Source organism: Syngnathus floridae, chromosome 5 (genome assembly GCF_059516105.1).
Source record: "Syngnathus floridae isolate MCC-2025c chromosome 5, RoL_Sflo_1.0, whole genome shotgun sequence".
Classification (NCBI taxonomy): Eukaryota; Metazoa; Chordata; class Actinopteri; order Syngnathiformes; family Syngnathidae; genus Syngnathus; species Syngnathus floridae.
The window spans coordinates 9,146,123-9,161,716 of NC_142417.1; the positions used below are offsets into that span (position 1 = coordinate 9,146,123).

General features: G+C 41.1%; 1 protein-coding gene across 1 annotated transcript; it reads left to right on the forward strand.

The window, feature by feature from the left end:
• Window positions 1-2,234: 2,234 nt before the first annotated feature.
• limk2 (LIM domain kinase 2) lies at window positions 2,235-15,133 on the forward strand. Its single transcript, XM_088375034.1, has 16 exons — window positions 2,235-2,424; window positions 2,581-2,677; window positions 7,004-7,139; window positions 9,656-9,765; window positions 10,374-10,559; window positions 10,693-10,798; window positions 11,391-11,602; window positions 11,664-11,850; window positions 11,943-12,029; window positions 12,299-12,430; window positions 12,834-12,890; window positions 13,017-13,082; window positions 13,167-13,341; window positions 13,415-13,470; window positions 13,567-13,724; window positions 13,810-15,133. The coding sequence occupies exons 1-16, from the start codon at window positions 2,409-2,411 to the stop codon at window positions 14,024-14,026; spliced, it is 1,998 nt and encodes a 665-aa protein (XP_088231160.1). The 5' UTR covers window positions 2,235-2,408; the 3' UTR covers window positions 14,027-15,133.
• The last annotated feature ends 461 nt before the right edge of the window (window positions 15,134-15,594 follow it).

Genomic DNA, 15,594 nt, shown 5'->3' on the forward strand with positions numbered 1-15,594 from the left:
CTGGCCTTGCTGTTTGTATATTTATGCTCAAGGTGTTTTACCCAAGTTGTGGCTTCTTGCAACAGATGCAAGAGATGCGACGCAACTGCAAGATGCAATTAAACATACAAATACATTACCACATACAATGCAGCATGGAGACTAAAAAACAACAAAGCAAACAAATGCAGAACTTGCAGATTGTGCAAAACTATTACATGTTATTAATGTAGGGAATTTGTGTAAGCTTATTTCTCTAACCCTATATATCATATATATGTCATATAATGTGTATATATATATATATATATATTACAGTTTTCCAATACAGTATTTAATGTATTCCAATACAGTTACTTGGTTCATGGCATAAATGTAGATTGTAAAGTAATCCAATTCCTGTCACAATAAATACATGTAATTTGATTACTTTCAATTACTTTTAGATTACAACAAAATGAGCTCATAAATCAAACAAATATAATAAAACATCAGCAATATGTATATGTCTGATCTTTTCTCTCTTACAAATATTTCATGTTTTTGGAATACGGGAAAAAAAGTCCATGTGAGTCAGGAGGGCTCATTTCCTCTTCTTTCTTCCTCTTGAGGACCCCAGAGTCTCAGAACTGTGAGACAGAAATGAAAACCATCTGACACACATTTATTAAAGCCTCATCTCTGCAGTGTATCAGTGCCACTGTTGTTATGGAGAGAGTGGCTCCAAAGGGAAATCCACCTAGCAACCTGTAGATTTGGAAAGGAAAGGAAAGGAAAGGAAAGGAAAGGAAAGGAAAGGAAAGGAAAGGAAAGGAAAGGAAAGGAAAGGAAAGGAAAGGAAAGGAAAGGAAAGGAAAGGAAAGGAAAGGAAAGGAAAGGAAAGGAAAGGAAAGGAAAGGAAAGGAAAGGAAAGGAAAGGAAAGGAAAGGAAAGGAAAGGAAAGGAAAGGATGATAAGATTCCTCATGGAAGTTTTGCAATACCAACATGATGGCCATGAACCCGCTTTTTACTTTGAAGCTTATTTTTGCCAAATGTCCTCCAGCACACTGGTCCACTTCCTTCTTGGAGGCACACACTGTGCGTATTTGACTCAAAACAGGTTCTATTTTTTCAACAACTTGCCAAGTGTTTGTCACATAGGCAGATACTGTACACACCTCTAAAGCTAACCTAATAATAATACGCTTAAACCGACAAGCTCGTATGTAAAAAAAATGTAACGATTCAACTCTGTTTAAATTCGGTAGAATTATGATATTGAACATGGCACAGAGTTTCTCATGTTTATTAATATGCAACATTTAAAAGCTGTCCAAAGACCAAACAATCCAAGTTAATTAAATTCAAAGAAACAATAAATCATCAGGATTTGTAAATCCCTGAAAGAACAATTCTGTATGAATCATGATTCATAGGACAATGAAGCAACCATTTAAAAATGCAATGTTTTGATTTGGTAAGCAATTTACCAATTCAAATCGTTCTCTGTTACACTCCTAGTTAGGATTGATTACCTCTCTGCTGCCGTCTTTCAGATTTACAATAACAGAAATGTCCTTGTAAGTATGTAGGACAAACATTGATCATCAACTGAAAATCGGTCATGCGCGGCAAAGGAACATTTAACTATAAAATCTGGATGGACGTAGAACAATCTTTAACTCAGAAACAACAACCTTTCTCAGACACTGGAAAAACAAGATTAAAGGGTTTTTTGATCATCAAGGGGCAAAGGTGCATGTGCCAAGGCCAGCAAGGCCCACCACTAACAATAAATACATTTATTTCTTATAACCTATTGACCGAATTACAAATTTTACTGAAACGTGGAAATAGCAGAATAGAAAATGGACGGGCGGATGGATGGATGCATAAATTTGTATGCCTGCGTGGGTTTCCTCCGAGTACTCCGATTACCTCCCACTTTCAAAAGACATGCATGGCAGGATTAATATTTGGGCAATCTAAATTGCCCTTAGAAGTGATTGTGAATGTTTTTTTGTCTGTGTGTGCACTGCGATTGCCTGGCAACCAGCTCAGGGTGTACGCTGCCTGCAGCCCGAGTCAGCTGGAATAGGCGCCCGAGACCCTCGTGAGGATGAGCGCTCCAAATAACGGGCGGACGGATGGATGGATTCAGTCGCTATCTGATTTTACGTTGGTGTACTTTATACGTTTTTACAGCAGGGGGCACTACTGTTGTTTTGTTGTACTCTGCTGGTATTCTCCTGTTTTCAGGTGCTGTTCCTGAGCACTTCCGGTTTCAGGCGCAGGAATTTGTAGCCAGCATGACGTCAGTCATCCTGCATATCAGTCTTATTTTTCACAGGGAGCTACGAGTCGAGGAGCGTAATTCTACACGGAGATCGCTTTTTGCATAATGCAACGGGTGTAAAAGGATACAACGACGCTCGCCTAAGTGAGCAGATGGAAGACACAGAAGGTGAGGAGTTAGTTCAGGTTCAAGATGCCGATCAATTATTTATACTTACCACACGAGCGCGAAGCTGCAATGTTTTTCACACAGGATTGCTTGACTTGATTGACTCAAGTGTTACGTCGCAGCAGTCTTCTTGAAAATGAGATTTCTTTGTTGTAGGTACAGACGAATGCTACTGTGCGGGATGTGGAACGAGAGTCCACGAGCCGTTCCGCATGAAGGTTTTGCAGGACATTTGGCACGGCGCCTGCTTCCAGTAAGTCTCTCATACACATCTTGCAAGGCACATGTGGGGAGATACGCCAATGGCATGAAATGAACCGATTGTTTTGCGGTGACATTGACACAATACACATCCTTGGTCAACAAGGCACTGTTTTGGTTTAGTCGCAAATGGCCTTGAGGATAATCCAAGAAGCTTCTGTGTCATAAATAGACTAAACACAAATTGACTTGGTCATGATGGTTGATGACAATCTGTACTTGCACAGCAGGCTTGAGTCCAGACTGTTCAGCAATGCGGGCTATGTGCTTATTTTAATGATTGACAAAGTGGAGTTGAACGTGGTATTTACAGGTCGCGGTTCGACATTGAGCATTGCCTAACAAGCAGTTTGCAAACAGTTACTGATTCCCCCTGAGATCTGAGCAGAAAATTCTAAGACCTGCCTGCTAAACTGTAGTAAAAGAATTACTCTGTGAAACTTTCACTATTAAAAAAAAACTGTTAACTCTAGGCTACAGTAAATTTAAAGTACAAAGGTTTAAAATACAATTTTAGCATTCTTGACAATTATATTTTATTTACTTTATAATTATACTTTTATTATTATTATTATTATTATTATTATTATTATTATTATTATTATTATTATTATTATTATACTTACTTTTATAATTATACTTGTACATTATACTTTCATAAAATCCTTACTTTATAATCTTGTGGACAACTTGTTTGGTCTCAGGGAGACTTTCCAATCGACCCATCCACCCATTTTCCGTACCTCTTTGCTCCATGGGTCACGGGAGAGCTGGGTGCACCCTGAACTGGTCGTCGGCCAACTGCAGAGCACAGATTCAGTCACATTCGCACCCACAGACAATTCACACTAGGTGTGAAACTACGAACCATCCAAGAAAATGTTTGAGTTGCCTATTTGGCTTTTTTTTTTACACTTTCAACCTTTGTCTTTGACTGTTGAGGAGAGCTGAGTGTTCCAAATTAAAAAAGTGTGTGTTATCTCAAAACACTGAAATGAATCCACACTGTCCTTAAACAACCTCAGATTTCAGTCCTGCCAAATTTTTATTCAAGAGCATATGTCCACAGAGCCTGTCCTTGTTTCAGAGGCTGAGTTCCTCTCACCATTGATACTCTCCTGCTGCTGCTTCATTACTTACATCCTAATCCATGATGTCATGCTGTCTGTAACTTCTCCACTTTTGCTATTTTACACTAACGCCAGATCAGATGTGTGCGGTGGATACAGTATTGTTTATCTAAATGTGCAGGATTGTTAGAATGGCACCATTGTGACAGTAATGACACACTTGGTCAGAAATTTGTAACCTCATTAGATGGACATAACAAAGTGAGCTAAGCGTGCTTTGCGTGATGGCTATTGTCCACACTCTGCCAACGGACCACCTCCACCTTGTATAACATTCTTACTCACTGATGTCACTTTTGTTCCAGTCAACCTGGCAGTATTGAGGCCTATACGTAGCAGCACCCTCCCGCGCTATGTCTGCATTCCTCAGCTACGATTCAGCGATGGGAGTCTGCTGTCTCAGACGGCGACCGTGTGAAACCTTTTGTTTGTTTGCTGCAAAGGAAGCGTGCCTGTTCTTTTGGTTTTCATTGGAAAAATAGGTGGAATAGTTTTTGTTGTCATTCTCATAGCTGCATGTTTCTTTGGTTATTTGTGTCTAACTTTCTGTTTTCGCGTTTGGATTTAGCACGATATAGGATATTTTTTCTCTTGAGCAAATATGTGGGAGGTAACCGTCATAAGAGTCATGACCTAAATTAACCTGCCTAAAAAAGGAATGTTGTTCCAATTTTCTGTTGTATCGAACTGATTGGTCATTGGGCAGTTAAAGAAAAATGCAATTCACTTTTTGGTTACGAGCAGTAAAGACATTGTTGCCGTTTCAATTAGTTTGCGATCGAAGGAAGAGCCACATGAGATGAGCTGTGAGAAGTTGCGCAATACATCAGACCTCCACCATGGCACAAACCCACTCAAAAGCAATATTGTGTTCAATACAACACCGGCATGGAATCATAAGTGTAGGACTGTCAGAGCGTTCACATTCCTTAAAAAAAAAATGTCTGGGTCCAGAATCTCTGCTTGGACAAATCTTCAAAGCTAAGGTTTGGGCTTTTCTGAGATGTTCTTCTTCCTATGTTTGTGTCTCTCTTAGTTCTCCAGTTTCCTTTCATTGACTGTTTTAGTTACACCAACGATGTCAAATGTAAGGCCCAGGGCCAGATTCGGCCCACCACATCATTTTATATAACCCCCAAAAGGAAATCATGTTTCTCATCCGCTTTGTGCGTCTTTCCAAAGTCTACCAAAATTGCAACTTGATTTAAATTTAGATAATGTAATGATATTGTAACCATTTTCCTTTACCAAATCACTTTTTAAATGAGTTGAACAAGGCTGATATTTTGTTTGACTTCAAAACTAGGAAAACATAACCACAATGTGGCCTGTGACAAAATAGTTTTTGACACCCCTGATTAAGATGTGTATTCAACTAGACACATCCATTGTGACTATTTACATTCATCAAACACATAAAAGTCAACAAGTACAGTATTTACTTTTCAAGTTTCAGGTATCTTTCCAAGTTTATATTGTGCTCTGCGCACCCTTTAAAGAGGGCGAGTGAGCTTCAGACCGTGTGACACAGACTGCAAATAAATCGTGCTTGCGCAAAGCCGCCCGCCACTGGCTGATTTTACCGCTGGCTCATCCTAAGTGTAGCCATATGTGTGCACGTAAACAATAAAGAATGTGGATCTACAGAGAGAACCGCAACCTGAGTTGTGTCCACTTATTTTGGCAGTGGAGGGAAAATGGGGAATTAGCCCCCAAAGTCTAGGTCTTTCTGACTTGGGCCCTCAGGCAGCAGACAGAGCTTGGTCAGGAGCCTCGAGCTGGAACAGCTAACACCAGACTAAAGTGCTTGAGTTGACAACTTTAAAAGCTTCAATCTTGCCAACTTCATTTTATTGTTAGACTCGACTTTATCGTTGAATGACCTTGTCAGATATTTTGGTCATAAATTGAAATCAAAGGTCACTACACCCACCGGGATTACATTGCATTTTCTGTCATATGAATAGAAACATAATTTTATCACTCATCATGTACTGGAGAAAAATTGCAACAATCCCACACCCTGAGATAACGATTCCATGAAAGGTGAAACACTCCCCTCAAAGAACGTCACAACTAAAGGTCGTGCAACCTACCACGCCATGCTCCAAACAAAAGAATATACTCGGGCAGGCAGGAATGCAGCTTCAAGGAAATCGGGAATGTTTACTTTGCTGTGTTTTTATAGGCTGGGGCTGTTACATTGTTCGTTGGAGAACCACCTGAGTTTGTTCTGAACACCTTCCTGTTATCAGTACGGATTGAAGGACCTTTCAATGGGCTTTAAGTGTCATAAAGGATAATAATTAATGTTATATGATACCAGTTGGTCGTGAGTTTTTATTTTTTTTTCTTCTAAAATTGTTCTCAGACCACACCCGTTGAATGGATCCATAGCTGTTATATCAATTTTAAGGATAGAACAAGTTTCATCATAGTTTTGCAAAACCGAATTTCCTGATGCTGACATAAATGCAAATAGATTAGTTTGAGGATGAGCAATGTGTAAAACAATTTCAATAAGCAGCCCTTCAGTAACCTTATCAGAGCGCTCCGCAGTCGATTGTCCTCCGGCATTCAAAGCCACTGCCCAGTTTTGCTTAACCTGTAAATCTCGTTTGGTGAATGTTCACAACCTGCAGCTGCGTCCCTGTTTGCACTGGTCTGCTTTTTGAATATTTTTTGCCCTAAACTTAAGGGTTCAAAATGTCCTCTTCCTCCAGCCTACACCCTTCCTGGTGACATTATGGGTACAATCAGATGAATTAACCGTAATTTGCAACTTCCACACCTTAATTTTTATGTAATGTGGCATTAATTGTTTTATTTGAAACCTGGCTTGCGATACTGCAGTACTACTGAGGTTGCAGTTCTCCTGGATTACAAAAGATTCACACTTCGGAGCAAAAGGCTAATGTGGTAACCCAGATAAGAGGTGCTCTATAAACAACCTGTTGGTTTCACTGACCTTGCTGACCTGAAATCTCTCTCACGTCAACAACCGGGGACCCCCTTATCAACTTAACACACTATAAAACTTTGGTATGTCAGCCATCAAAGTTTGAAGGCCCCAAATTGCAGCAGCTCTTTCCACCGTCACACTTTTTGCATTTCATTCACTAATTGGTCTTTTAAGGCAATTTCAGACAAAACCAAAAGGTTTACGCAACCTGTTTCTGTCCTCCTAGGTGCTCTGTGTGCTGTGACCACCTGACAAACTGGTATTATGAGAAGGATGGCAAGTTGTACTGTCGCAAACACTACTGGGAGAGGTTTGGAGAACTGTGTCACGGATGTGCTCTGCTCATGACCGGACCCGCAATGGTAAACCTGACACAATCTGTGTACTGCCTTACTACATCCATGTGATTTGATGATATCTAATATTGGATTTAATGCCTGTAAGATTAGCATATATACAAACTGCCGTTGTGTTATTGTCACTTGATGACGCTTGATGCTTGCATGTTTTCATTGAAAAACATCTTTATTTTAACATAAAATAATGTTGAATGTTTTGTTGCAAACAAGTGGTTGCAAAAGTGACAAAAATGTGATGCCTAATTTAAGTTGCAATATGAGAAGTTTTGGAAACATTTTCATTTAAAGTCACAAGACATTAGCAACAAACCCTAAAAGTATTTAATTATTAGAAATGTTGTGTGTACAGCATTTTATTACAGCTGTGATTTGTTCAAGTACTCTCAAATTTGAGTTGAGAAATAAGAGGCCATCTTGAAATGCTTTCTTTGTATTACTTGCATTTTTGTTACCGCTTCTGCTACTTATTTTATAAAAGGCAAACTGTATGTGTAGACTAATACACTGCCCCTTCCAGTGTGCTTTGCTGCCATCAAACTAGAGCCAACCCCCCCACCCCCCTCTCTAATTAGATAATACCAGAATGCCCACAGAGTGTGTCAAAGCACGGTGTGTTCCAGTTTTCTGGAACACACATTACAAGTCAAGAGAGTGTATGCTTTTGCGGTGATTACGTTTACAGACGACTGCTAGTTTTACATCGGCCGCAGCCCAACATGGCAGCCATCAGCCAACCTCATTTGCGAACCAGCTTCCCCCTTGAGGCCTCATTCTCGACCAAAAGTTCTCCACAGTTGACCTACTCCAGCAGCACTCAGATCGTGCTTCGGGGGGGCCCCACCTCGTGTTCAGTCTTCTGTAGTGAAGCAGCAGCACGGTAAAGTCAACAAAAAAGCATTTGGAGCTCTTTATTTTTGTTTGGCGACTTGCAGGGTATCCAAATGAAATTTAGCTCACGGCCTTGTTTGTGATAGTTAAGTATACTGGTGTTTCTTTCTCTATTTGTATTGGCTAGGGATGTTTTACTCAATAGTGGGTAGAACATAATAGCTAGGATAGGCTCGGGCACCATGCATTAAAATGAGTAATGACAAATAAGGGAAAAAAGACATTTCTTGCAGTACACAGAATCCGATCTTAAGGTAATGTTGCTTCCAACCACTGAAACCACTGTGCTAATATAGTTTATTATTTAGTCAAATCTAGAATTAGCTTCTTTTTTCTTTTTTTTATCTTATCAAAGCCTCTCAGTGTTCAAGTTGTTGTGATCCCTGAGGCGGATTGTGAGTGCAGCCTCATTTTCTTGGCAAGTGAGTCACAAACAAATGAGTGAAATGTCATACTTGTCATGCTGACATCATCCTCTTGATACTGACTCACGACTGTACTCTCAACTCTTTGTATTTTAAATATATTTTAATAAGCTGTAGTAAAATTTGATGGGGAAAAAAAACTTCTAATAAGGCTGGAGGAAACTTGATTGTACACACAAACAGATGGAATGGAAGCTGGGCACACCCAGTCTAGCGTGTGCCAAGTGTGCAAAATTGGCCAGCAGTTTATTTTGCACAGTCTGAGAGGATTATACGCTAATAGATTAGTGTTTCACCTGCGGCGTGATTAATCAAACTCCAGACATATTGCGATGGATGTTTTTGCGTCTTGTAATAGCGCGTCTGAAAGTCGGGTGCAAACTGCAGTGATATGCATAAATAACCATGTTGAGAAGGTGGAAGCAAAAAGGAGCAATGACAAAGGAGAAAAGCTTTTTTTCTCTCAGGTGAATAATTTTGAAACACCACAAACAAAAAAGATTTTAGCGCTAACTTGGAGCCTGTCATGCTATATGATCTATGATGAAATTCTTTTCATTGCTTTCAACCTCATTTGCGCCTGCAGTGATCTCCCCAGTTAAAACTCAAATCTTTAAAATGCAAAACTTTCTTTTTTTTTCAATACAGTGCTCTCCATCACTTTTTTTACTAAGTGAAATCCTGCTAAATCACTAATCCTGCTGTGAACAGCACACGCAAGTGAACATGTGATTTAGTACCAGAGCGTTTGGGATCTTCGTCAATCAGGCCCAGCGCAAATTTTAGTAGGTGCTGCCTGCCGCTGGTTGAGAAAAAACTCAGGATGAAATGACAGCTACTTTCTGCTTTGCTCAAGTCTCAACATTACCCTTTAGCAACCATATTTCATCCTGAGACATGAGCTCATCTTGCATGAGCGCAAAGAGCAACAAGGGGCGCAGCATCTTCCAGAAAGATAAAAGCGTCAACAAGATTCTGCATGCGACCCACCGCTTTCAGGTGTTGAAAAACGAGACGGAGCGTCTCAGTTGTTCACGTGTCGGTGACATCATAGCAGATTCCAGACTGGCTGAAACAGAAGCAGGTGTTGTGCCTTGTGTCGGCACTGACGGCAAGAAGTGCCAAGACCATTCTTTTATTGGGAAGGGGAAAAACAAAAACACAAGGCGGCAAAAAAAATTCAACCACTTGTGTTTGTTATTCCAGGTGGCTGGAGAACACAAGTATCACCCTGAGTGCTTTGTGTGTCTCAGCTGCAAGGTGGTGATTGAGGACCGGGATACCTACGCTTTAGTGGAGCGCTCTAAACTCTACTGGTAAGTGTCGTTTCTAATATTTAATATTCAAAAGGGCCATAATATATAAAAAAAACTCAATGTAATGCTTTTACCTTATTCTTGATCTTACAACTGCATTGGAATATAAACCCACTTTTTTTATTTTTTAATTTTCAGTATTTTTAATTTGACAGTTCTTCTTTGCTGTGTTTTTTTTTTTTTCCAATACAGTGAATTTGTCTTGGTTGGATAAAGTTTCTTTGAACAAAACCTAGAGTAGCAATGGTAAAGGTGTTGGTAGATTATTAGTAGTTTAAATGAATATGACGTTTTCAGTGGTAAAATATGCATGACATCAAAGTAAAGCTTCTGTAAAAGTACAATTGAATTTTTCATCCATCCATCCTCCACTTAAACAAGGTCAGGTCACGGAGGAAGCAGCCCAACCCTTAACCCGTCATTTCTATTGTACGACAATATTTCGTAATCTCTTTGTGGTTTCCTAAGAATGGATTCAATTCAAAGTTGTCTTCTTCAATCGTAGTTATTTTCCATGACTTCATTGGTGTCGCTCCTTTGAGTGCTGCAACTTGAAACGGCAGCCTGTCGGCGCATGTAATCTCACCCCCCTCTGCTTTTGCACGCAGTGGGAAGTGCTACAAGCAGGTGATCCTCACGCCCATGTTGGAAAAGCGCACGCATGATTCCGTCCTGGACTCCCACCCCCATACAGTGACGCTCATCTCAATGCCCTCCGCCGCCAACGGCAAGAGAGGCTTCTCCGTGTCGGTGCTGCGGGACGTCAACGGTTTGGCCAGCGTCCAAGTCAAAGAGTGAGTGGCGCTCGGATTGGGTGCACGCATTCTGCACAGAAAACATTTTCACTGAATTTCTGATCAGCATTATTGATTTATTTATTTCCATCATAGCCAGATGTGCTTATACGTGACATTTTATTCCCACCAGGGTCAGAGGGATGCTCATTAGTCCCGAGGTGCGGAATGCGATCCACGTTGGAGACAGGATCCTTGAGATTAATGGTGTTCCGGTGGGGGCACTGCTGGAGGAAGAGGTGACTTTGCACATTTGCCCATCCCAAAAAGATTCACTGAGGCTTGACGCACATTCTAATGAGTGTTATGGTTTCATCTCACCTCCCGCAGAAATTCTTTCTGCCCTTTTAGTGTATCAACTGCACGTGGCAGTTTTGCCATTCCAATCATTCTGTGATCGTTGGTACATTCTTCAGCAGGGAGAGGGTGCTATGAGAAAGAGCTGCAGTACTTTAGAGACTTTGTGTTCTCAAAGCCTCACTGTCACACCATTATCACAGACAAACATTTCTCTCACTGGTGTTTGATTCTCAGTTTTAATTGACAACGCCGGTGACGTATCGGTTTAACAAGTACAGTGGTTCTCTGTTTATGTGCAATGAACTCGAAGAATTTGCGGTCACGCAGCATGAGAAGAAATTTTTAGCTACAGACATATTTAGCGTTTGTGCTCCCCCCCACCCGATAGTATGATTGCGATTCAATATGAGATTATTTTTTCCAAGGTCCTCTTACCATGTTTTTTTTATTTTAAAATACAAGCAACAAATTCTATCTTTATAAGAATAAATGATCAAATCTAAATGTTGAGGCACCTGTTGTTTTGTTTAGGTTGATGACCTCATTCATCGCACCAGTCAAACGTTACAGCTGCTTCTCGAGTATGACCCGGTGAGGCAACGTTTGGATCGGCTCCGACTGGAATCGTCCAGGAACGACCTGGGAGTCCCGGCGACCTCCCGCATGCGCCTGTCCTCGCCACCAAATGCGGTCCTGGAGAGGACTGACTTGGACCACAGCACATTGAAGAGGAGATCATTGAGGTTTGTCTTGGGAAAACTACAACCTTATGGTTGATGTAAGTGACCATGTTGTCCATTTCAGACGGAGTAACAGCATATGCAAGTCCCCCGGGCCGAATTCCCCCAATGAGCATCTTTTCATTACCCGAGACCTCGGACGCTCTGAGTCTTTGAGGTCGTCCAGTAGCTGCTCTCATCGCATCTTCAGGCCATGCGACCTCATTCACGGCGAGGTTTTGGGAAAGGGCTTCTTTGGACAGGCCATCAAGGTGCCACCTCCGTCTCTTCTCTCCTAATGACCGATTCCTCCTTTGACTATCGTGAAGTTGCAAGCACTTGTTTTCTTTTGCTGGACTGGCAGGTGACTCATAAAGCCACAGGAGAAGTGATGGTGATGAAGGAGCTGCTTCGCTGTGATGAGGAGACCCAGAAAACTTTCCTCAAGGAGGTAATGAGTTGCAGGAGACCTGCGCTTCCTCACAAACAAAACAGTCCATTGTGCCAACCTGTAGTTTTTTTCCCCGTCTTCTACAAAAAGAGCTCCACATGTTCCAACAATGATGTCTTTGTTTTCTGCTGCATGCAGAACATTATTTCCGCTCTTGTTATAAAGAATTTATTTGGACATTTAATGTTTGTTTCCTCCTGGGTCAAAGTTCACTATTAGCTGACTGAGATCATCTTCACCTTTTTTTCTTTTTCCTTACTAATCTTTAGGTGAAAGTCATGCGGAGCTTGGACCATCCTCATGTCCTCAAGTTCATCGGCGTACTGTACAAGGACAAGAGACTCAATTTGATTACGGAGTTCATCGAAGGAGGGACCCTCAAGGACTTCATCAGAGACACTGTGAGTTTAGACTAATCAAGTGTTTACATTGTTTAAAGAAACATGAAAAATTAAAGTAACAAAGCCACAGTTTAGTTTGCATTATTATTTTAGACTTTTTTTATATTTTTGCCACACTAGAAGAATTCTGTGAATGTACAGTAAATCTATTTTTTTTTGTAATACATTGCTTGAATTTGTCCAAAATACATGGGGAGTGGACCTTCAAAAAGTAATTGTATTTTAAATTGCAAGGAATTAAAAAAAACAAAAAACATCAGTGTCGGAGGCTGGAGTGGGCTGGCCAAGATGACAGCAAGTTTTCTGTCGTGATGAAAATGTCCTATTGATGTTCAAACTTTTCTTTGCTAAGCCCTCGCAATTATATTTCCATTCATATTTGTCTTACTTTTTTTCTTAACAGGATCCGTTTCCATGGGAGCAAAGGGTGAGCTTCGCAAAGAGCATCGCGTCTGGCATGGTGAGTCGGCTGTGTGCATTTTACAGGCACTTATTGTAATGAAGGTCCAGTGCAATATTTCCATGTGCATTTTTGTGCAAGTTTTTTTCAGTCTTCATTTTTCCCCAAAATATCTTTTTCTTTCAGTCCTACCTTCATTCTATGAGCATCATCCACCGAGACCTCAACTCTCACAATTGCCTGGTTAAACTGGTAGGTGCCAAAGTATTGGAAGCACATTCCACTCACAAATTCCCAAGTTCAACCACATTGGACTCTAAATGAATCTGTCAACAGGACAACACTGTGGTCGTCGCTGACTTCGGACTCTCCCGACTCATCATAGAAGAGAAAGTGAAGCCGTCACCTGAAAAGAACTCCACCAAGAAGAGGCTGTTCCGCCGTAGTGACCGGAAAAAAAGGTATACCGTGGTTGGAAATCCCTACTGGATGGCCCCGGAGATGCTTAATGGTGAGTTCTGTAACAAATCAGTGCTTTGGTGTCTGAGAGAGGTTGCTCAATCCCACAATTGCTTTGGTTTCAGGTAAACGCTATGATGAGAAGGTGGACATTTTCTCCTATGGAATTGTTCTTTGTGAGGTGAGGACTGACAGAATGAAATTAAATGTTGCCCTGGTTTGAGTTAAATTAAAACTTATCAATTTTGGACCCTCACCCGCCTATCCTGTCACCCAGATCATCGGAAAGGTCTACGCAGATCCAGAATGTCTACCCAGAACCCTGGACTTTGGTCTTAATGTGGGAAAGTTTGTGGAGAAGTTCCTCCCTGAAGACTGTCCACCAGCGTTTTTCCCGCTGGCTGTGGCGTGCTGCGACCTCACACCAGACAACCGGTGAGACACCGTCTGAAATCATCCGTCATAAGAAAACAATATATGTACAGTAATCCATGGGCTAATGTTTTACTCTCCTTTCTAGTCCTCCTTTCCAAAAGTTGGAGGACTGCTTCAAAGCTCTGTCCCTCAACCAGGAGCTGGGCATCCCTCTCCCATCCGAATTAGATGAACTCCATCAGAGTCTGAGTCGACTCCACTGGCCCAAAGACAGTTCCTCCCCGGCGCCGAGCCCAGATGAGCCCCAATCCCCCAAAGCGGCCCCCTCGGACTGCTCCGGGACGTCAGACAACGGTACTTAGGACTGGCCCTTCTTCTCGAGCCATGTGTGACCTGCTGCACCAATAACACGGAACAGCGAGAGGAAAAACATCCCGTCGTTACTTATGACACATGCATTTAATGCACGTAGTTCTTCTTCTAATGTTTACGGCGCAGAAATGCAATAAGCAGCTCGATCGCGGTCTGGTTCCAAACACAAACTCCACCGCATTTGATGAGTCAGGTTTTTACAACACTTGGCGTTTCTGCCATTGTTTAGGAAATTCAGTGATCAGTTTGCCCAGCAGAGGGATCCCTCCTTCCACCACTTATGCAGGCAAGGGGGACGGACCACTCATTAAATTCCATGCAAGGTTGTTGCTCGATGTTTGCACTTTTTACATTTTTGTAGCAGTTTCTCACATTTTGTTTGCCAAACTGTCACCCAAGTCATGTATTCCATATACTGTACATTACCTGCTGCTTTTAGTTTTCAAAAAGGGCTTGTTGAGACACTATGACCTTAAAAACTGTTTTGTACAGAACTGGATTGTTATTTTCGCATCTATTTTAGTGTGGATATTGTACATATGGCTCAATATGAGGTCTCTTTTTTTTTTTTATGGAATCTTTGATTTTAGACATTTCAGTTGACTGTAGGCGTTGATTTATTAGCTGGTTTAGTAGTGTCAAGGTACTGACAGCTGTTTACCCACTGATATAATAGTTCATTATAGTATTTGTATTTTTTAGGGACAAAATATAACTTTCTTCCCAGACAATACAATACATCAATTAATATAGCACCTCAAAAAACTGACATTACCAATTGTTCTCATGCAATTTGTAGAACTTGTAGAATTTTATTGGACAGCACACATTGTGTTACTATTTTGATAGTTTACCTTCTGGATTACTGTGATGGTGTTACTTTGTGACAGTCTTTTACACTTGTTGGAGGAAACAAAAATGATGAAGCATCACTATTGGTGTAATGGTGTTGGTCATTAGGTCGAGTGTTAAATGTGATTCTTTGTTGACCACTGACTTGTTTCTGTTTTTAAAGTTGTGTATTTACAAACCGGATTTGGTTGAAGTTGGGAAATTGTGTAAAATGTAAATAAAAACAAAATACAATAATTTGAAAATCCTTGCTTGATGAACCACTTCAGTTGTTCAACAGTCAGGGGTCTTCCCTGTCTTATTTTACACTTCATAATGTGCCACACATTTTCAATGGGAGACAGGGCTGGACTGCAAGCGGGCCAGTGGAGAACCTGGACTCTTATTTCGAAGCCATGCCGTTGTAACACGGTTAGAATGTGGCTTGGTGAACATTCTGAAATAAGCAGCGGTGTCCAAGAAAAAAACGTCACTTGAATGGCAGCTCCGGCCCAGAGAACCCGGCGGCGTTTCTGGCTGTTATTCATAAACGGCTTTTGCTTTGCATGCTAGAGTTTTAACACGCACTTACTGATGTAGTGACAAACTGTATTTAGTGGTTTTCTGAAGATTTCCTGAGCCCATTTGGTGATATCCTTTACACACTCATGTTGGTTTTTAAGGCAGTGCCGTCTGAGGGAGTCTTAGTTTCCGGCAGTGGCACAAA

Excerpts from the sequence above, each read along its gene's own strand:
- limk2 (XM_088375034.1), top strand. Across the intron at positions 2,678-7,003 it reads TGGCACGGCGCCTGCTTCCA|GTGCTCTGTGTGCTGTGACC; the intron begins GTAAGTCTCTCA and ends CTGTCCTCCTAG. Across the intron at positions 10,799-11,390 it reads GGGCACTGCTGGAGGAAGAG|GTTGATGACCTCATTCATCG; the intron begins GTGACTTTGCAC and ends TGTTTTGTTTAG.